Here is a 22,384-nt window from a genome sequence, read left to right as displayed (position 1 = left end):
ACTCATAATACTGCAGTACTTTTACTGTAATACTGCATACTACATAACTCATAATACTGCAGTACTTTTACTTGTAATGTAGTATTTTTATATTGCTGTAGTGGTATTTTTTAGTGAAGTAAACAATCCAAACACTTCTTCCACCACTGGTTTCTCATTAATGGTTTATATTCATACTGCAGCTCCATATAACCAGAGGAACTATTTTATATAAAGTTTAAAGCCTTGAAAGAAATGACAATATAATTATTTGTGATCAGGCCCTTAAACTAGAAACACACTACCTGAAGAAATACTCTATATACTAACTAATGATTGGTTTCATTAGTTTTAAGCTCTATAAAAAGTCAGAAAAAGGTGAAATTTCAACATAATTCCAACTGTTATGTCCTCTTTTGGCTTCCAATCAATTGTCAGAATGCATTATAAAAGTGCTATGCAAATAAATCATTCATGTTAGAACTTTTTAGGGCTTTAAACTAACAATTATTTCTAGTATTAATCAATCATTTTGCCAAAATGCACTTTAATCCTCATATTAAAGAATTTAAAAGTGCCATGCAAATAAATCATTCATGTAACCACTTTTTAGGGCTGCAACTAACAATTAATTACAGTATTAATCAGCTGTTTTGTGTGTAAAACCGAAGACAATTGTGAAAAATGCCTTCAGCTTCTTCCCAGAGGCCGATGTGATGTCTTCAAATTCCTCTTTTTGTTCGACCCAACCTAAAAAATAATCAGTTCATCATCATATATGACCAAAAAACAAAAGCAGCTTGAAACAAAAAAACCTCTCACATTTACCTTTTTTTTATTCTAAAAAAAGCTTTTGACATTCCAGTGTTTCTGTTTTCCATTTTCTAACAAAAAGAAAGAAAAAGGGGTGAGGGTGAGAGATGACACTCCAGATTGTCAAACCATTATTCTGAAAAAACCTCGACAGTAACAACGATGACAATAAAACACGTGGTCGGATCTCACTCTCTCTCACACTCTCTCTCTCACACTCTCTCTCTCACACTCTCTCTCTCACACTCTCTCTCTCTCACACTCTCTCTCTCACACTCTCTCTCTCACACTCTCACTCTCACACTCTCACACTCTCACACTCTCACACTCACACACACACACACACACACACACACACACACACACACACACACACACACACACAGCTCTGTTGCAAACATTTCTATTTTTGGGGGAAGAAAGAAGAGAGGAGGAGGAAGAAGAAGGGGGCTCGAGTCATCAAAAAGGAAGAGAGAAAAAGAAAAAAAAGGCATTTATTAGCAGTATATGTGATTGTGTGCATATACAAGACCAACAGAGAGAAGGATGAAGGAAGGATGGAATGGAGGACTCACTGTTTACTCACATTTTCACATTTCTTTTGCCAAATTTTTAAATAAAAATAATTTTTTAAAAAAAACAAAAAAGGAAGAAAAAAGCAGTCATCCATCAGTGCTCCTTTAAATTGTAAACTGTCTGCTTTTTAATATTTGGGTTATTTTATTTATTTAATGGTTTATTTCTAAACAGCAAAGTCTCAAAAAAAAGAAGGAAAAAAAAGATGCTACAGATTTTGGTTCATGAGACTTTTTTTATCTTAAAGGGGAAATGACAAAAAAATACTATAAACATGGGACAAATCTTAATATCATCTAATTTGCAGCTGCTTTTTAAAACACACACACACACACTAATGTCCTTGCACACTGCATCTCAAAAGGCTCCACATTTATTACTATTATTATTTACAATTAGGTCCGATATTCGTCGTCTGTGAAACACACCTCTGTGTTTTAAAGAGCTGCTGATGACGGAAAGGAGAGCGAGCCAATCCCATCATATATATGTATATGTGTGTATTTTTGGGGGCCTTTATTTTGAGAGTCAGTGTAACGAGACATAAAAGGAATAGATAGAATGTTGTGTAACATGCAACAAGTGTCCGAATGTGATGTGGATGTTGCATTTATTTATATATTTATGCAATGATTTGCTTCTTAAATCACCAGAGTGCCCCAAGATTATCATATATATATATATATATATAGATGGAAAGGTTTGGATCATGATTTGTCTCTGTGAAACTTGAATTAACAGATTAAAAAAGAAAAAAGCTACTTTCTTCCTCACGTGTTTAACGAGCACTGCTTTTGTTTTTTTTACTGGTGTGACCCAAAAGAAAAAGAAGAAGAAAGAAGTTCTTGTTATTTCAACTCATCCCAACTTTTAGCTCTTTATATAATAATAATAATAATAATAAAAACAATAATAATAATACTGCAACTATACAGAGGTGGTTCAACTTTCAGGTTTCAGTACCAAAGCGACACACACACACACGATATACAGAAAGCAAAAAAAATAATGAAAAAAAAAGAACTAAAATAAAAAGAAATGGTTGTTTGAAGGGGACACTTCAGTCTGAAGGCCTTCTGCTGGTAGCCATGAGTCCATATTTCAACACACACACACACACACACACACACACACACACACACACACAGAAAGAGAGTTAGTCAGTTATTTGTGACATTGTGCCTGCTTTCTCTTGAAGCTTTAAAAAGAAAAGACAAAGAAAAAAAAACAGCTGGAAAAAAAACAACAAATATCCTCTTCAGAGTCCCAGTGTGTGTGTGAGTGTGTTTATTGTGATTGTTCTCAAGAGTCACCAGAAAAAAAAAAGAAAAAAAGTTAGGAATAAAAAAGGAGGAAACGTAACGGACCAACAAACAGTAGTGGTTTATTGTGTCTTTATATTTTCAGGAAGTCGAGGAGTTGCTGTTGTGGTAGTTTCTCTTTTTTCTTCTTACTATATACAATAATGTATTAGTTTTTTTCATCTAAAACTGCGTATTTCATTCCTAATTTTTCTCTATTTTTCTTTTAAAGGAGCGTGTATCTATTATTTTCTCTCTTTTTTTTGTTTTCTTTTTTTCTTTTTATTATAATTGCTGTATTGTATAAATTCATGGGTTTTACTTACAAGTTTATGTGCTATAAGAGTTGCAAATGTTCCAGAGGTGTGTGTTGAAGTGAGTGAAAGAGAGAGAGATAGAAACTTAAAAAAAAAAAAGATAAGAAAAAAAGAGTTAAAAAAAGGAGAAATCCAGACTGAGAGCTCTCAAACTCACAAAAACAGTGAGAAAGACGCAGCAGCAGGAGGAAGAGGAGGAGGAGAGGAGGAAGGTTTGTTGGACCAGCGAGGAAGAGGAGGAAGAAGAGGACAAGTGGGTTAGCTGGGGGGCTAGAGGTGGTGGGAGGAGGAGGAGGAGGAGGAGGAGGAGAGGAAGAAGAGGTGGTGGAGGGGCTCATGGTGGGTGTACAGTCATCTTGATTCAGGAGTGGGTGGTGGGGGGTTCGTGTGTGTGTGTGTGTGTGTGTGTGTGTGTGTGTGTGTGTGTGTGTGTGTGTGTGTGTGTGTGTGTGTGTGTGTGTGTGTGTTTGATGGTGTTCAGATCTTGAGGCTCTTTAGAGTTTCTGCTCTCTTCTTCAGCAGATCTCCCACTTCCTGTAGCGAGCGCAGGTAACTGCTGTGCACTTTGTCCATAGCAGCCTTCGCAAATGACGCTTCCTCCTGAAAAAACACAGAAAATAAACAAAGAATGTCAGCTGATTATACACAACATAACCTTTACATAACATTAAGAACATATAACATAAAACTGCTCCTTTTATTCAAAGCCTGAACATCAACTTCTGTAAGTTATTGCCCCGTATTTATTTATTTACATTTAAGTGATCAGTGTTATGTGTATATATCTTATTTTTTATTTTATTTTTATGCTGCTCAAACAGTTTTGTTGTATACTTGCAATGACAAAGATATATTAATTTATCTATTTATTCATTATTGTCAGAGCTCAATGTATATAAATTAGGGGTGTGTAGTATATACATCATCTATCTTAATTGTTGGGTTGAATTGAACTGTCTTTATTTTCCACCTTAATGGAAATGTGTCTTCAGCTTCCTCCAATACATTAAAAAATACAAACAATACACATACACATATCATGAAGACATTAAAAACATACACCAACTCTACACAACATTAAAAAAACAACATACAACAAAAGGAAAATAGCAGCAACCATTGTAATAAATTTAAACCTGTTAAAAGGTGTCTTTAAAAAATAAAATAAACATTATCAAACATGTCCCTCACTTTGCAAAAAACATCAAAAGCAGCCTTGCAGCATCGGTGCATTCACTGCCATGACGTCGCTGTGATGGCTTGTCTATAAGTTATTGATCAGTTATGACTTTACAGTGCATGCACATTGTTCACCACACTGCAACTTAGCAACCATCATACCTGTATAAACATGCATGTCTGAACTAAGTTAAAATGAGTGAATGCAACACGTTTAGTCCTCTGTGTGTGTGTGTGTGCTACAGGAGGAGGTAGGTGAACCGGTTGGGGTGGGTGTTAAGGTTTAATTGTTTACAATCAGCATTTTTCCTGAATGAGAGAGAGAAAGATTTCAGATAGTCAAAGAGAAACTGTGTTTGTTTCTGCACACTAACCTCTGTGTTTCCTTCCAAAGTTAAACTGGCCAGTTTAAGGGCCGTGATGCCGGTCTCTTGCTCCTTTATATGCTCCACAGCCTGGTTAAGCAGGTCCTGCAAGCCTCCCGTCAGTTCCTGGAAGCCACACATCACCGCTGGCTGCAAGAGACACAAACCATCATCAGCATCATCAGCATCATCATCATCGTCATCATCGTCATCATCGTCATCATCATCAGCACATAGACATACAGCTACAATATATCAGGGACGTATAAGAGGATTAAAAAGGGTTTGTTTTTAATTCTTTTTTGTGGAAACTTTTAAATATGAAATAAAACCAAGTTGAATTTTTTCCCTTTTTTTTATTTGTTCATATTTAATTTACCTTCTTCCTCCCTCCTTTCTTTCCTTCCTTCCTCCCTCCTTTCTTGCCTCCTTTCCTTCCTTCTTCCTCCCTTCCATCCTTCCTTTAATTGTAATTATTTATTTATTTTCTATTATTCTACTTATTTTATTTCTATTAATTAAAAATGACCACAATATTCTGTAATAATTAAAATCTGTGCTGGATATCTTGTTGTTGATTTACTTTAAATAATTGCCATATTAATTATTTGTTGTGTTTAAATTATCTTTTTTTTATTTTTATGATTGTTGCTCTTGAGGAAGGTGGACACTTTAAAATATGAAATAAAACCAAGTTGAATTGTTTTCCTTTTTTTAATTTATTCATTTTTTTCCTATTAATTTTTCTATGAATTAAAAATGCTCACAATATTCTGCAATAATTAAAAATCTGTGTTGATATCTTGTCTTCTTGATTTACTTTAAATAATTGCCATATTAATAATTTGTTACACACCTAATCACATTGTCAAGGTGTATAAAATGAAAAGATGTGGATAAATGAAATATAAAAAGAGGAGCTGTACCAGAGCTGTGTTTGTATCCTTTTTCTTCTTCTTCTTCTTCTGTAGACTTGTCTTGAGTGGTCGGAGGATCTTCGCACAGTAACTAGCCATCCACAAGACTATGCACACCGCCTGTATAGAGTTATAATAATAATAATAATAATAATAATATATTATACCTCTATAACATCTGATTCTGTGCAGGTAGGAAATATAAACTCAAGTGTAGAAGCAGAGATTTCTCACCTCAACAAAGAAGACTAGGGTTTCTAATAAGGAGGGCCAGGTTTTTAATTTGCCCTCTTTCATTTCCAATAAATCCCCTTTGCATTTATTCAGAATTTCTGTGGGTGTAAAAAGAGGAAAACATGAAGTAAAAACAGACACAGAATAAACTTTTGTTGTTGTTTAATGCTGCAAACTCACCTTGAAGCTGAACTACTAATGATTTGAAAGCGTTACAGATCTGTGTTTGAAGCTCGGAGGACTCGTCTAGGAAGGAAGGTAAAAAAAAAGAAGAAGAAAAAGTTAGTGTAAAAGCGACAGGGTCTGGAACAAATAAGGGTTGGCAAGATGAGCAATTCAAAAATGTTTTTAAAAAAATAGTTTTAAAAGCAGCATCAGGTTTGTTAAAATGTATATTTTGTATTTTTGTTGGTTTTATGTCATTTTGAAATGACATTTGTAGCATTTTTTAAAACCAAAAATAAAACTGAATGTCTGAAAATGGTGTAACCACAAAAGAATGATAAATATTAAATATTTTATCCACCTAGAGAGAAAGAAAAGGGAGGAGGAAAAGATAGAAAAAGGAAGGAAAGAAAAGAAAGAGGAGGAAGAAAGAAAGAATGAAAGAAAGAAAGAAAAAGGAGGAAAGAAAAGAAAGAGGAGGAAGAAAGAAAGAATGAAAGAAAGAAAAAAGAGGAAAGAAAAATAAAAAAGAGGAAGTAAGAAAGAAAGAGGAAAAAAGGAGGAAAGAGAAAGAAAAAGGAGGAAGAAAGAAAGAAAAAGAATGAAATAAAGAAAGAAATAGAATGAAAGAAAAAGAAAAGGGGGGAAAGAAAAAGAAAAAGGAGGAAAAAAGGAAAGAAAAAGAAATAAAGAAAGAAAGAGAAAGAAATAAAGAAAGAAATAGAATGAAAGAAAGAAAGAAAAGGGGGGAAAGAAAAAGAAAAAGGAGGAAAAAAGGAAAGAAAAAGAAAGAAAGAAAGAAAGAGAAAGGAAGAAAAAGGGAAAGAAAAAGAAAAGAAAGGAAGAAAAAGGGAAAGAAAGAAAAAGAAAAAAGGAAAGAAAGAAAAGTAACCACAAAAGAATGATCAATATTACATATTTTATCCACCTACAGTGTATTTAAGTGGACTTATACTAATAATGACTTCATTTAAAACATGTAAATGTTTCCTGATCTCCATGATTCCCCAGATGAAATGTAATATTTAGAACAATTGTATTCCATTACCTTTATTTAATATAACAAGTTATAATGTAAGATCATGCCAAACTAGTTGATATGGTGTTTTAATGACAATTTACTGTTTTTAAGCAAGTTGAATTATTTGGTACAAAGTTTTTATGGTTACACCACTTAGACATTTTTGCCATAATCCTCTTAATATATTCTCTCAAATGGATTAAGAGCAGAAATTTGATGCTGGGTCAACAAAACAAGAATGTGTGCAAGTTATTCATACGTTTATTTTCACATTTTCACACACTTTAAATTTGACTAAACCACCAAAAACCATGATTAACCCAACATCGGCTGATCTGAATTTCATGTCATCTCTTCTTCTTCTTACCGAGTCCGAAGGTCTCCAGCTCCTGCAGGTGGACAGACAGCTGGAAGGCCGCAGCCTGACACTGACAGCTCCCACTGGACAGAGCCGCGGCCAGGCGGGTGGAGGGCGGCCCCAGGAATGGATACTACAGCACCAGAAACACACGATTACAATAATAAACTCCACATATCTCATTCAAATAAGCTGCAAATATATACAAATCTGTATCTACCAGTGTGTGAAACTTACCTGGGTGCGTTTCTCTGCTATCTGAGCCGCCGCCTGCAGATTCTGGTTGAGCTGAGCGAGCAGGCTGCCGAGGATCGAGGTCTTGTCCCCGACGCCGTTCTCGTTGGGGACCTCGGAGTTCTGTGGCGACGGCGTGTGTCCCAGCGTGGCCAAAGAGGCGAGGAGGCGAAGCGTCAGGGAGCGTATCCGCAGCCAGACGGTCTCCTCCTCCAGAGAGCGACGTCTGTGCTCCTCAGTTAGACTTCTGTGAGAAAGAAAAGGTACACAAGGTTGATTTGAAATGCTTTTATCAAGAAAAACCATCAGACATAGCAGCAGGTTTATCCTCCAAATTATTGCAAGACATAGAAGTTAAACATGTGACAATTTGACTGTAATTTATCTGACAAAACTAGATTAAACACTAATGTTGTTGACTAAAAACAAACAAAAAAGGCACTCGTTCGGATTTGATTGGGCTGCTGTAATTACTGTATTAACCTTCTTGTCGTCCTCCCGACTGTTCCTTCTTTCCTCCCTTCCGTCTGTCCTTCCTCCCTCCCTCCTTCTCTTTCCTTCCTCTTTTTCCTCCCTTTCTTCCTTCCTTCCTCCCTCCCTCATTCTTTCCTTCCTTCCTTCCTTCCTTCCTCTCTCCCTCCTTCTCTCTTTTTTCCTCCCCCCTACCTTCCTCCCTTCCTCTTTTCATTTCTCCCTCCCTCCCTCCTTCTTTCTTTGCTCCCTCCCTCCTACCTTCCTTCATTCCTTCCCTCCTTCCTCCCTTCCTTCTTTCCTCTGTCCTTCTTTGCTTCCTTCCCTTTCTACCTCCCTCCTTCCTTCCTCCCTTCCTCCCTTCCTTCTTTCTTTCCTTACTTCCTTCCTTCCTTATTTCCTCCCTCCCTCCTACCCTCCTACCTTCCTCCCTCCCTTCCTTCCCTTCTCCCTCATTTCCTCTCTCCCTCCCTTCCTTCTTTCCTTCCTTCCTTCACTCCTTCCTTCTTCCTTCCTCCCTTCCTTCCTTCCTTGACTCGAGGACAACATGAGGGTTAACAGTGCAAATTCATTTTAAAAGGCAGATTTCTCTCCCAGAGCTCCGCTGCCATAACGCTCCCGGTATGAGTTGACAGTACATGTGCCTCTTTTTCTGCACAGCGTATGAAAGTAAATACCTCTCTTTTGGGTCCCAGCTGGTAAAAACAGTAAGGTCTCTGTTGTCCCTCATATTATCCCAGGGGATGTCGTCCTCCTCTGCAGACAAAGACATGGCCTTCACACTCTCCTCCAGACTCAACACACTGAAACACAAAACACCCAAATGAAGACGTTTAACTCCACAGCACAGTGTTTATATATTTTAATGTGTAGTTCTTTTGTGTGTGTTTATTCTCACATATCTGCCTCGAGGAACAGGTCCAGCAGCATCCTCTCTGTGCGGACTTGGGCAAAGTGCAGCGATTGGTTCAACCTGTTCCTGAGAGCGATAAACTCTGGGATTTTCTCAAACGCTCCGTATTTATACGCCTGGATGATATACTCTGAGGTCTGCGGAGAAGACGAGAAGAAAAAATAATGAAGATGGATGAAAATGGAAGAGTTTATGAGCTAGATTTTGTAGCAGAAATAAAAATGAAGAAGTGGGCTTAAACTCACATCTTTCTGGTTAGAGTGGAAAAACCTGAGGGAGAAGTTACAGGACTGGGAGGCTGCAGCGAACTGACCCAACGACTCAGCGTAACGTGTTAACAGAAACCTGAAAATAACAGAAAGAAACAGTCATAATATAATAATAAAATAATATATATATGATTAATACAGATTAGATGTAACTGGAGGTAACTGTGTGTTTATATAAGGATCAGTGACAAATAAAAGGTTGGCAAGATGAGCAATTCAAAAATAGTTTTAAAAGCAGCATCAGGTTTGTTAAAATGTACATTTAGTATTTTTGTTGGTTTTATATCATTTGAAATGACATTTGCACCATTTTTTACCAAAAGTAAGACTGAATGCTCCTGAAAATGTCAAATGGTGTAACCACAAAAGAATGATACATATTAAATGTTTTATTCACCCAGAGAGAAAGAAAGAAAGTGAGGAAGAAAAGAAAGAAAAGGGAGGAAAGAAAAGAAAGAAAAAGGAGGAAGAAAGAAAAGAAAGAAAGAAAGAAATAAAAGAAAAATGAGGAAGAAACAAAGAAAAAGGAGGAAAGAAAGAAAGATGAAAAAAGGAAAGAAAAGAAAGAAAGAAAGAAAGAAAAAGGAGGAAAGAAAGAAAAAGGAGGAAAGAGACAGAAAAAGGAGGAAAAAAGGAGAGGAAAGAAAGAAAGAGAAAGAAAAGAAAGAGGAAAAAGAAAAAAGGAAAGAAAGATAAGTAACCATAAAAGAATGATAAATATTAAATATTTTATCACTTAGTGTATTTAAGTGGACTTATACTAATAATGACTTCATTTAAAACATGTAAATGTTTCCTGATCTCCATGATTCCCCAGATGAAATGTAATATTTAGAACGATTGTATTTCATTACCTTTATTTAATATAAAAAGTTATAATGTAAGATCATGCCAAACTAGTTGTCATAGTGTTTTATTGACAATTTACTGTTTTTAAGCAAGTTGAATTATTTGGTACAAAGTTTTTATGGTTACACCACTTAGACATTTTTACCATAATCCTCTAATATATTCTCTCAAAATGTATTAAAAGCAGAAATTTGATGCTGGGTCCACAAAAAAAGAATTTGTGCAAGTTATTCATACATTTATTTCCACATTTTAACCCCTTTAAATTTGACTAAACCCTCACTGACCCTCATACTGACCCGATGGTGTCGTGCTGTACGTGTTTGGCGTCTAAACTGGAGTAAAGATCCACGACGGGCTCGAAGGCTCCCAGACGACAGTAGAGGAGCAGCAGCAGCAGCTTGAACTGAGCGTTGGAGGCGCTGTGAGTCAATCCTTCCTGCAGGAGCCCCAAACACTGCCACACCATGTTTTCATCCCCTGAAAAACACACAAACACTTTTTAACTACGTTATATTTGAGATGTTTGTTGATTTTTTTGGCATTAAGAATTAAGTTTACTGGACAATTTAAGAGAAACACTCACTGGTGTCCATCCATAAGTCGACATATACATGAGCTGCCATGAGACAATACATATCAGAGAACTGCAGCTCCGTCTTCAGAGCGGTTTTCCCTGTTAAAAAAAAAGAAAAAAAAGGTGACGTCATTAACCCTCCTGTTGTCATCGAGTCAAGGAAGGAAGGGAGGAAGAAGGAAGGGAGGAAGAAGAAAGGGAGGAAGGATAGAAGGAAGGAAGGAGAGGAGGGAGTGAGGATGGAAGGATGGAAGGGAGGAGGAAAGAAGGAGGGAGGGAAGGAAGGAAAGGAGGGAGGAAGGAAGGAAGGATGGAAGGGAGGAAGGAAAGGAGGGAGTGAGGATGGGAGGATGGAAGGGAGGAAGAAGGAAGGAAAGGAGGAAGGAAGGGAGGAAGGAAAGAAAAGAAGGAAGGGAGGAAAGAGGGAGGAAGGAAAGAAAGAGAAGGAGGGAGGAAGGACAGATGGAAGGAAAGAAGGAGTGAAGGAAAGAAGGAGGGAAAGAAGGAAGGAAGGAAGGAAGGAAAGAGAGAGGAAGGAAAAAAAGAGAGAAGGAGGGAGGGAGGAAGGACAGACGGAAGGAAGGAAGGAAGAGAAGAAAGAAGGACAGTCAAAACAGACAGGGTCAATTTGACCCGGGAGGACGACATGAAGGTTGAAGGAGGCTCAAGCTCAAACGATGGAAAACATGATGGAAATATGATATTTATGTTAGTTTCATCTATTCAATTGAGGAACGTTAGTCAGATGCTTCATGTACATCATCATTTCTTTATTGATTTATTATCATTTATCCTCTTTTTGATTTGAATTTATTCATTTCGAACATGAGAATAAAAAACAAAGCAAGAAAAACTGTGTTCAAAAAGGAGCAGGAAGAAGTATATACTTAAATAAATTCCTACCTTTTTTTCTTACAAATCCTCCATTAACTCATCTATATAATTCATAAACAACTATCCCAAATTTATTTACAACCAAAAATATTCACCTGGTGTCAAAAATAAATAAAACCAGCCTGTTAACAAAAGCCCCTCCTCATCCATATAACTTTGAAAAATAACTTATTCACCACTTTCTTCTGATGTTTTATGCATAAAGTAAAAAGCTGTATAAAAACAAGTGGAATCGCACATATAGTTCATAGGAAAGCATCAATACTAATATTACCTTCATTAACTAACCATAGCAACCAGCTTATGCCTGACTACTGTTTTAAATATTCTCATTTCAGCACCAGTGTGACACCTACTGAGTTTCAGTACATGAGCACAAAATGATGTTTTACATGACTTACTTTGAGGAATATAAATATCAACCTTTGTGAAAGCTGCAAAATTCTGAACTTTCAACTTTCAGTACTTTTTAACAGTTGCTGCTACAGACACACACGTGTCTGTTTTGCTGTAAAATGAAACCCAGAGGGGATTTCTGTAGAGAGGTTTGTCTCTCTTTATTATACAAAGATGCTGGAACTTTTTTTCTATATTATAATGCGTAAAAACGACAAAGTTAGTGAATCTTTTAGACTTCAGATCTGTGCTCATACTGTGTGTTACTGCTTCAACATCTGCTGCTGTGGCTCAGTCTGGTCTGTAAATACTGAAACATCGCAGCAACTAGTGTCTGTCTTTATTCTTTTCTTATTGCTGCTCTTATATTCTATTTTAATGTCCACTTGCTGCTGTAACAATGCAAATGTCCCCATTGTGGGACTAATAAAGGAATATCTTATCTTTTCTTTTTATCTCTCTGTACAACATACAGCAGTAACAGCTCGTCATCAGTATCTATTTTCATTAGCTGCAGACACATCTGGAACGTTATAGTGATCATTACTTTCATAGTTATTGTTCTTAGTGTGGACGGCCTTTAAACAAGAGTTTCTATTTTTTCCGGTCCCTTGGAAACAATTCATTGATACTTTGTCGTTAACTAAGTCACAAATATATGTGGTTTAGACTATTGAGTGTAAGTAACAACTAAATGTAAATATTCTTTGCTCTGTTTATAATCAGATTCCCAGCTATACATGAACAGCAGTGATGTTCTCACCAAACTTCAGCCCGTGATGATAGTGAGCTTTGAGCTCCGTGATGAGCCGCAGTTTTCCGTCCACGTCGAGTCGCTGATGCAGTCCGAGCGCGCGGCTCAGCTGACACACACACAAATGCCTCTGCAGCGCTTTGGTGTCGTCTGGGAAAGCGAATCCATCGTCTCCCTGCTCCCCGAGCGGCACCGCTTCACTCAGACGGTTAATGAACTAAAAAAAAAAAGAGAGAGAGAGAATTAATTTCACATTCTGCTTACTCGGTGCTGCTGTGATGCTGCCTCCTCCGCCTCACCTGAACGTGCTGGTCAGCAGAAAGCAGGTGAAGGTATATTTTTAGGTCAGTGATGCAGCACGGTTTGTCTCCGAACTTCCCGAAGAACTGCACCATCAACTCTAAAGGCTCACCTGTTCAAAGACAAACAACAAAGAAGGGTTTAAACATCTGGAAAAGGGTGAAACCTTTTTTTTTTTTTAAATAATAATTGAAATCCAGGTGTTTTTACCGAGCAGGCTTTCTTCAGGACAGCCTCGTTCTCTCAGTCTGTGTATTAATTCAAGCCGAGCTAAGTAGGGTCCTCTGAGCGAGCGAGACTCTTTGCCGTCCTCCCCTTTAATTCTTTCTTCCACAAACCTTATGACCTCAGCCACAGTGTAATGAACCGCTCCTTCCGAACAGCTGCAGACACACAAAGGTTTAACACTGTGGATAACATGATAATTATCTACTGAGACAACAGAAAGAGAAAAACACCAAATATCATGTTTCTATTGTCTTTTTAGCCTTTTATAACCTAGTTTTTGGTCAAGCTTTTATTACTTTATTTTACTTTTTAACTCATAGTACTTTATTTTATTATTACTCAAACTTTATCTTTATCTAACTTTATTTAACTTTTGTTTTGTCTTTTTTAATTTATTTTAACATAGTTTTAGTCTAGCTTTTATTGCTTTATTTTACTTTTTAACTTATCTTACTTTATTATTATTTTTATTTTCTCTTATTTTTTTTATTTTGGATTTGTATTATAAATCTTATATCTTACCTATATCATATTCTATGTGGCTGTAGCTGCTGTAACTAATCAATTTCCTGTGAAGGATCAATAAAGTATCTATCCATCTATCCGATTGATCGTCTGGTTCCAGCTCCTTGAATGTGATGATTTGCTATTTTTTCCCTTTGTAATAAATGACAGTTAATTAATTATTTTAAGGTTAACCAGACAAAGCAGATAATGACTCTGTACTCACTGTTCTCCTTCCTCCGGCGGACTCCACGACTGATCGATCAGATGGAAGAGAGAGTCGAAGTAGGAAGGATAAAACTGCCAATCATCAGGACTGGAAACAGAAAGAGAGACACATTAAACATTTCTTGTGATCAAATATTGCACAGTACTGATGTTTTATTTAGCTATTTCGTTTTTTTATTTTCTCAGTATTCATTTCTAAAATTGGTTAATGATGTATAATAATGTTAAATATGCTTTAATAAAGTTATTTGTATAAGAAAGCAGCCCCTCTGAGTACCTTGAGTACCTTGCATCATCATATCAGTGCAAAATTGGTCAATAATTATAATAATAAGCTTTATTTATATAGTATCTCTCCAAACTGAGGTTACAAGGTGCTTCACATAATCCAATATTCACCATCTAAGCAACATAAAATAAAGAGAATAACATACACAAACACACAATTTAAAAAAGGACAAGCATAAATAGGGGAGAAATATTAAATTAACACATTAAAAACAATTAAAAACAATTAAAAACTAAAGATACAGAACAATAAGATGCACAACAAATAGACTAAAAGATAAGTAGTAGTTCTTCATGTTTCAAATTATCTATATTTTGCTGACTTCCACTGTATTTTAACAGTGACATTAAAGATATATCTAAAATAATCCACATAGAAAAGCTCTACTTTCATTCCATTAAAATAAATAAATCACTAATGGATAAAGGCTGAAATGTTCCCCCCCCCCCATTAAACTCCCACATCAGTCAGGCTCTACTTGTAATCTATAGTTTTTGGCTCATAAAGTGAATATAAAAGTGCTAAAACTCACTTTTTGAGCAGCAGCTTGTGAGCCAGGGCGTTACACTCGGGCCAGCGCTGCAGCCGCTGATAAAGCATCATACATTTGGTTTCTCGGCTCTGCAGCTCGCTGGTCAGCTTTTCTGTGAGGAGACGCATAAAAAACACACAGAGTCAGTCAGGAGGAGTTTAACCGTTGTGTCGTCGTCCTCCCGGGTCAAATTGACCCCGTCTGTTTTGACTGTTCCTTCTTTCCTCCCTCCTTCTCTCTTTCTTTCCTTCCTCTCTCTTTCCTCCCTTCCTTCTTTCCTTCCTCCAACCCCTTCCTTCCTTCCTTCTGTCCTTCTGCCTTCCTTCTTTCGTTCCCTCTTTCCTTCCTCCCTCCTTTCCTTCCTTCATCCTTTCCTTCATTCCTCCTTTCCTCCTCCCTTCTTTCCTCCGTCCTTCTTCCCTTCCTTGACTTGAGGACAACAGGAGGGTTAAATGATACACCAAACAGATTAGAAATAGCACAAAGGTATATTATGTAGAGTGAGTGTAGCGATATGGAAGAGAAGAGAAACACACACTTACCCCCGAGTGGACCTCTGATCACTTCAAGAGCCTCGACACACTTTCCCAAACGCTCCAGGATCATATAATACAGCTGCACCTACAGTTAAAGAAAAACACCAAGAAACAAGTGTAAATACTACAAATAACTCTGCTAGTTAACCCTTTACATACTGTTCATTTTCTGACTCGTAATTAGTCTCTACACCATTTTACACACATGAATTCCCCATCAGTCGTTAATAAATGTTTGATTAACCTTCCCTTCCTTCCTTCCTCCCTCCTTTCCTTCCTTCCTCCTTTCCTTCTTCTTCCTCCCTTCCTTTCCTTCCTCCCTTCCTTCCTTCCTTCCTCTTTTCCTTTCTCCCTCCCCCCGTTCCTTTTTTCCTCCCTCTCTCCTACCTTCCTTCCTTCCTTCCTGTCCTTCCTTCTTTCCTTTCCTTTCCTTCCTTCCTTCCTCCCTCCCTCCCTCCTTTCCTTCCTTCTTCCTCCCTTCCATCCTTCCTTCCTTGACTCGAGGACAACAGGAGGGTTAAAACAAGTTTGAAAGCTGATTTTAGATTTGTTTTTTAAATAAACACAGGTCAAATTTGCACATTTGCATATATTTAAATGTGTATCAGCTGCACAAAAATGTAAAAAAGGATTTATTTTAGTTCCCATTTTTTATACTGTGGGTCACATTAGGAAAAGTCCAGCAAAAAAGAAATGTGCATACAGTGTTTTTACAGCTCTTAAATAGAAAAACAGTATGAACAGTATGTAAGGGTTAAATAAAAGGAGTGTGTTTTGTTTTGTTATTATTATTCACTTGTATTGTTTTGAATGCTTGGATGTTTTTTTGTTTTGTTTGTATGTTCTGTATTCTCTTTGTTTTAGTTTAGTTTTAGTTTTCCCTTTTTTTGTTCTCTTCTTTAGCTTGGAAGTGACTGATAAGGGTCTAAAAATTAAAAAAGTAAAAATAAAAAGGGTAAAAAAAGGGGTAGGACTAGAAAAATCAGATATTTATTGTTTGTTGTATGCCTGAAAGAGGAAAGTAAGAAAGAAAAAAAATTAAAAAGGAGGAAGAAAGAAAGAAAGGAAAGAAAAGGAAAAAGAAAAAAAAAGAAAAAGGAAGGAAAATATGTGTTTGTGTGTGTGTGTGTGTGTGTATATATGTATATATATATATATATATATATAAATATGTATGTGTATATGTTGTTTAAAAAAAAATTCTATTATTATTTTTTGGCTATAAAAAAACACTGCCTATTTGTTTTGTTTTGCTAAACTTAACTAACTAGAGTAAAAGTCTAATTTTAAAAAGATCTAAAACTGAATTTAAAGACACATTTTCATATTTTATAAGCTTTAATCCTGTGTGTCTGTGTTAAGTGTTCATTTATGTTTCATTAAATGCTGAATATACATCAACCACTCATCATATAAAACATGGCTGATAGCACAGTATGAGGTGTGTGCCACTTCATTCATAAAACAAGGAAGTACTCTATAGTATTTATATTAGGATGAGAAGTAGACATTCCTCATCGTTTGTTTAAGAACAAAAATAAAGGCAGGCTATTTTTGTCGACTTCTGCAGAGAAGAAGAAAGAAAAAGAGTAGAAAGGAATAAAACTTCTTTCTGATGTTTTGTGGCGGTTTCGCTTTTAAAATCAGCTGATCATCATCAGATACTTAGCGGGTGATTTACTGTTGAGATAAGCACTTTTATTTCCTCCTCTGTGCTTCTTCTTTTTAATTCATAGTCACACTACAGTAAACACAAAGAGCAACAGGACGACTCTTTGTTGTTGTTTTTTTAATGTGTTAATACAACGTTTAAAATGCTGCCTTCAATTTTTTCAATCAGCATGGGTCCAATTTTCCGATCTATACTATTTTTCAACTGGATTTCATAACAGAGACTTTCATTTCCTTAGATTATTTCCTCTGGTTTATCAGTTTCTGCAACTTTTTTTGATGAAATAAGGGTTTTTATTTCGATTTCCAAGACTGTCGCTGTGCTTTAACTTTCTTTCTGTCATCTCCCTCCTCCAACAACATGACTGAATATAAACAGTCCTATAGTCCCAGAGTAGCAATCTAATCTAATCTATAGAGCTCCATAAAGCTTCAGATTTGAAACATTTGATTTAGATCTTCCTGTTAAGACACTAACTTCTATTTCTTTGATACTAGAAGTGTCAGAATGCAGTTTGCTTCAACAGTCAAGACCTTAAGCTTAAATAAAAATCATGTTTTAAGGCCTTACTTGAGCCAGAGTTGGAGTTTTAACCTCTGAGCTAACTAGTGCAGCAGATAAACTAATATTTTAATGTTTTTTGTTGCCGTGGAGACACTCTGCTCACCTCTGCTTCTGCTTCAATCTTTTCCTCTTTGACCATTTTCTCTACCATGCGTTCAGCCAGAGGCAGAAACATGGTCTGGGCCAGTTTTTCATCTTGTGCTGAGACGGCCTTAAAAAACCCCAAAAAACAACACATTTATTATTATTTTCAGAATTATTCAAAATATATATATGTAAAGAATATGAACGTACAGACGAGAACTGAGCTCATACCTGCATCACCAGACTCATGACAGACCAGAAGTAATACGGATTCTTGGGGACGATTTTATACAAAGCCATTCCTGCCTGTAAAGAGCAGACATGGACCCTTCATCATCATCATCCTCTTCATCATTAAAGCCACAGCTGTAAGTCGTGTGTGTGTGTGTTTCTCACCTGCTGCATCTTCTTGTACTCGCCCACACGAGCGTACGCCATGAACAGGTGAGAGTGATACTCCTCGCTGAGAGGAACCTTCTTCACCGCAGCTTCGTACAGTTTGGTGACCAACTCCGCTGTTAACAACAGGAAACGTCATTTACAGTCAGTCAGTGCAGCATTTATTAGCAGCTTTCAGGGCCTTCCACACCAAGAGCGATAACTATAACAATAACGATGTGAGAATTCACACTTATGAACTGTAACGTCCTGTAAACAGCTGCTGGTTCCAACTGTGTCTGCAGCTAATTATTGATGAGCTGTTTCTGCTGTATGTTGTTCAGTATTTCAGACACTAGTTGTTGTGATGTTTCAGTATTTACAGACCAAACTGAGCCACAGCAGCACATGTTGAAGCAGAGACACACAGTATGAGCACACATCTGAAGCCTTAAATATTCACTAACTTTGTTGTTTTTTCACATTATAATAGAAAACAAAGCTGCAGCATCTTTGTATAATAAAGAGAGACAAACCTCTCTAAAGAAATCACCTCTGGGTGTCATTCTGCTTCAATTTACAGTGCGTCAGTCCGTGGTGAGATTATTAATATAAATAAATAAAGTCATCAGTCAGTTTCCAGAATTCAGATGATATTTGCAGGTTTTTAAGTTTTACTGTAAATATAAAGCTGGACGCAGATTTTGTCGTGCTGTGTGGTTTGTAGGAAAGATTTTGATTGGCTGTCAGTGTTTCTATCGTTCATCAAATCGCTCTGAAAGTGTCCAATGATATCATTCAACACTGTTGTTATAGTTGTGGTGAGGACTCCACCATCCACTGGAGTTAGAACAACTTTTAAAACTACATGTTTCTAGTTATTGTTGTTATATTATTAAGAGAGAGAGAGAGGGAGAGTGTGTGTGTGCGTGTGTGTGTGTATGTGTGTGTACTCACGGCGATGCATTTCTCTGTACAGGATGGTCAGAGCCTGTAACGAGTTGTCATCGGTGGGCTCCAGAGTTGTCACTTCCTGGGCCAAAGTGAAAGCTTCATCCTGCTTCCCGGTCCTCTGAAGACCGATGGCCTTTAGGACCTGAAAGGACGGAAAGAGAGAGAGATCAAAATAAAACCGTGCAGCAACATACAAGAAAACTGTCTAAAAGCATTAATTTTTAAGGCTTATATTACAGCACAAATAGCTGTTCTGATTGCCCCGTTTCCAAAAAGAAATGTGCTTTTTTATAAGATTGATGTCGACTTCTGTCAACAGTGAAAGTCGGCATCATAAACAAATTAACCAAATAAAACAAACACAGTGATAATAGTTAGTTAGTCACCCACCTTGGCACAATGCAGATCTTTATGTTTCTTCAGCAGTTTATCTGCCTGCTGTATCGCCATCTTATTGTTGCCATTATCAAGATAATCTGTGGAAACACACAAAGGACGACAATAATACATTAATACAGATAATCACTTATAATATTTGACTCAAATTCAAAGGGGTAACAGTATGTACAGTGTTTATAATGACATGTAAAGCTTAGAAATAAAATGATTAGTTGACTACTACTCATTTAAGTAATTTTAAAGCAAAAATACCAAAGACAGTCTAGTTCCAGCTTCTAAAAGAAGAGAATTTGAGGCTTATCTTTACAGCTATAACTAACAAATAATCAACATTTCATCTGCTAATAATTGTTGATACATCACAAATGTCTTGTTTGGTCTCATAAAAAGCCCAAAATCCAATAATATTCTGTTTAATATCATGTAGGACACAGAAAAACTGACAAAGCTTCTCAAAACAATGATTAACTATTATTTGATTATCAGAATAGTTGCAGGTTAATTTTCTGTCCATCAACTAATTGCTGAAACTCTACTTTTACTTTGTCTTACATGATAGTAAATTGTTGCTTTTTAAGTTTAAAATAAGACATTAACTTTGCTTTAAAAGCTATACAGAGGCTGCTTTCACCATTAGATGATAATGTAGACTAATTGATTAGTTTATGAACAGAAAATGCTGTCACCATAATAATATCTGTGTTTTTGAATGGTTGGTGAATGAATTGTGTGTATACAATCACACACACTTCAGTTCAGCCTCTTCAGGACAGCTGGGTGCCAAAATTAACTGTGCCAGACAGTTCGCTGTGATTATGTCACGTCTATTCTTTCTGTTCAAACTGTCGTCACAGATGAGACAAAAGTTGGCCAAAGCCCACAGAAACCTGTCTCGATGACCCGTGATTTATAATTTACATCCAGAGATGATAAGTTCACAGTCTGCTGCCAAACTGAGCGGCGCTGAAGCTGCAGCTGCGATGATACACAGTAACTATGCAGAGAAATAGAGATTTATAATAAAATATGTTTATAATTCACTGCTACTGAAGAGCTGCTGCTAAAAAATAATATAATCCAAAGTATCATTCCTAATATTACATCTTTATTCTTATTTTGGGTCCATGAAAGTAAAAGTACTGCAGTATTATGAGTGATGTAGTATGCAGTATTACAGTAAAAGTACTGCAGTATTATGAGTGATGTAGTATGCAGTATTACAGTAAATGTGAGGAGTGGTGAGATGATTAATGGGAGAGGAAAGAAGAAAAAACTAAGTTCTGATACACAAATGTGATTATTAAATTATTGAAATGAAACCATGTGAGAAGTTTAGAGAGAGAAATCACTATTTGGTGGAGCTGTTAACAACTCATAGACATCTGAAATGTGAGCCCGACTTCATCTGAAAAGTAACTAAAGCTGTCAAATAAATGTAGTGGAGTAGAAAGTACAATATTTCCCTCTTTAATATAGAAAGTAGCATCACATGGAAATACTACAGTAAAAGTACAAATACCTAAAAACTAGAATATAGGTACGTTTCTAGTAATTTTACACCACTGATGAAGAGTAAAACAGTGTAAAACATCTGCTAAACAGTAATAGATCCTAGTAGCTGTTTTTAACACATTAACATAACAATTAAACACAGATAAATGAACAAATGTTATTAGCTGTAGTTTGGTTCGTTATAAACACATAATGTCTACACATAAATGTAGTGGAGTAGAAAGTACAATATTTCCCTCTTTAACATAGAAAGTAGCATCACATAGAAATACTACAGTAAAGCACAAGTAGTACAGTTTCTGAGTAGTTTTTTTTTTAGTAATTTTACACCACTGATGAAGAGTAAAACATCAACTAAACAGTAGTAGATCCTGGTAGTTCTTCACACACTGACATAAAGTCATAAAATAAACATTAAACACCGATAAAACACTAAATAAGTCAGTTTATGTAGCTGTGCTCATTCAGCCTCCAGCTGACAGCTAGCATGCTAGTTAGCCACCTAGCATGCTAGCTCTGCAGCATTGTCCTTTAAAGTGTTATGAACCTTGATGGTAGCAGGGAAAGCTAACCGTGTAACATGTTTAACTACATGCTGGGACCCAGACAGCTATCAGCAACAGAATAACCTGTCAGAATAAGATATTAACTTTTTATTTTGAACAAAAAGAGGGAGTTTATACAGAGCGTCCTCTTGCTCAGTGGCTGCCCGGCTAGCTGACACATTAGCCGGGTAGCTAGCTGTCAAACAGAGACTCGTCTTCCCAAAAAAGCTCACTTTAACACAATAACACTACTGATAACATCGACAAGCTTCACCTGGACACACACACACAGTTTCATCCAGTCAACTTGTACAGCCAGGCAGAGTTTACCCCCCCCCCCCCCCACTCACGGCTCAGCAGCAGGCCGGGTAAGGTGCACTGTCATCGGGCCGCTGCAGCCACTAGAGCCCGTGGATGCAGCTGGAGGATGGGGGGGGAGGGCCTCACTACTACCCTCCTGACTCTAAACACACACCGCTAGTTTAAGGTGCATGCATCAGCACAGAGCACCGCAATGTGTTACCAAAGCTCCACACACGGATAAATGTGTAAGTCCCCATTGAGTCCTCACCGTATATGGGTCTGAGCCGCCTGTCGTTGGGGTCTTGCACATGGCCTCTCGCCGCCATGGTGGAGTTTACCTGCTGGGGGAAAATGTTCACGCATGCGCACTGAGCGATGCCTGTAGGAGAGATTAAAGGTTGTTATTAAAGCAGGGGTGGGGAGTTGGGGGGGTCAAACTCATCTTCATTTAAGGGGCCATTAAAAAGATGGAAGGAAGGAAGGAAGGAAGGAAGGGAGGGAGGGAGGAAGAGAAGGAAGGAAGGAAAGATGGAAGGAAGGAAGGAAGGAAGGAAGGAAGGAAGAGAAGGAAGAGAAGGAAGGAAGGACATGGAAGGAAGGAAGGGAGGGAGGAAGGAAGGAAGGAAAGATGGTAGGGAGGAAGGAAGGAAGAGAAGGAAGGAAGGAAATATGGAAGGAAGGAAGGAAGGAAGGATGGATGGATGTAAGGAAAGATGGAAAGAAGGAAGGAAGGAAAGAAAGAAAGGACAGATGGAAGAAAGAAAGAAAGAAAGA

General features: G+C 37.0%; 1 protein-coding gene across 1 annotated transcript; it reads right to left on the bottom strand.

Moving 5' to 3' along the window:
- Positions 1–723: 723 nt before the first annotated feature.
- Positions 724–21,949, bottom strand: naa25 (N-alpha-acetyltransferase 25, NatB auxiliary subunit). The gene is made up of 24 exons (XM_062434504.1): positions 21,879–21,949; positions 19,242–19,327; positions 18,855–18,993; positions 17,916–18,034; positions 17,751–17,825; positions 17,539–17,646; positions 15,206–15,284; positions 14,664–14,775; positions 13,841–13,930; positions 13,093–13,265; positions 12,882–12,994; positions 12,592–12,799; positions 10,548–10,637; positions 10,261–10,441; positions 9,089–9,188; positions 8,829–8,980; positions 8,608–8,733; positions 7,463–7,706; positions 7,235–7,358; positions 5,862–5,927; positions 5,682–5,779; positions 5,457–5,567; positions 4,540–4,680; positions 724–3,586 (listed from the first exon to the last, which is right to left on the bottom strand). The coding sequence occupies exons 1-24, from the start codon at positions 21,934–21,936 to the stop codon at positions 3,464–3,466; spliced, it is 2,916 nt and encodes a 971-aa protein (XP_062290488.1). The 5' UTR covers positions 21,937–21,949; the 3' UTR covers positions 724–3,463.
- Between the last annotated feature and the right edge of the window lie 435 nt (positions 21,950–22,384).

Source organism: Scomber scombrus, chromosome 15 (assembly GCF_963691925.1).
Source record: "Scomber scombrus chromosome 15, fScoSco1.1, whole genome shotgun sequence".
In the NCBI taxonomy this organism is placed as follows: domain Eukaryota; kingdom Metazoa; phylum Chordata; class Actinopteri; order Scombriformes; family Scombridae; genus Scomber; species Scomber scombrus.
Note: the sequence above shows the minus strand (reverse complement) of the source record. Positions and strands in the feature narration are given on the sequence as shown.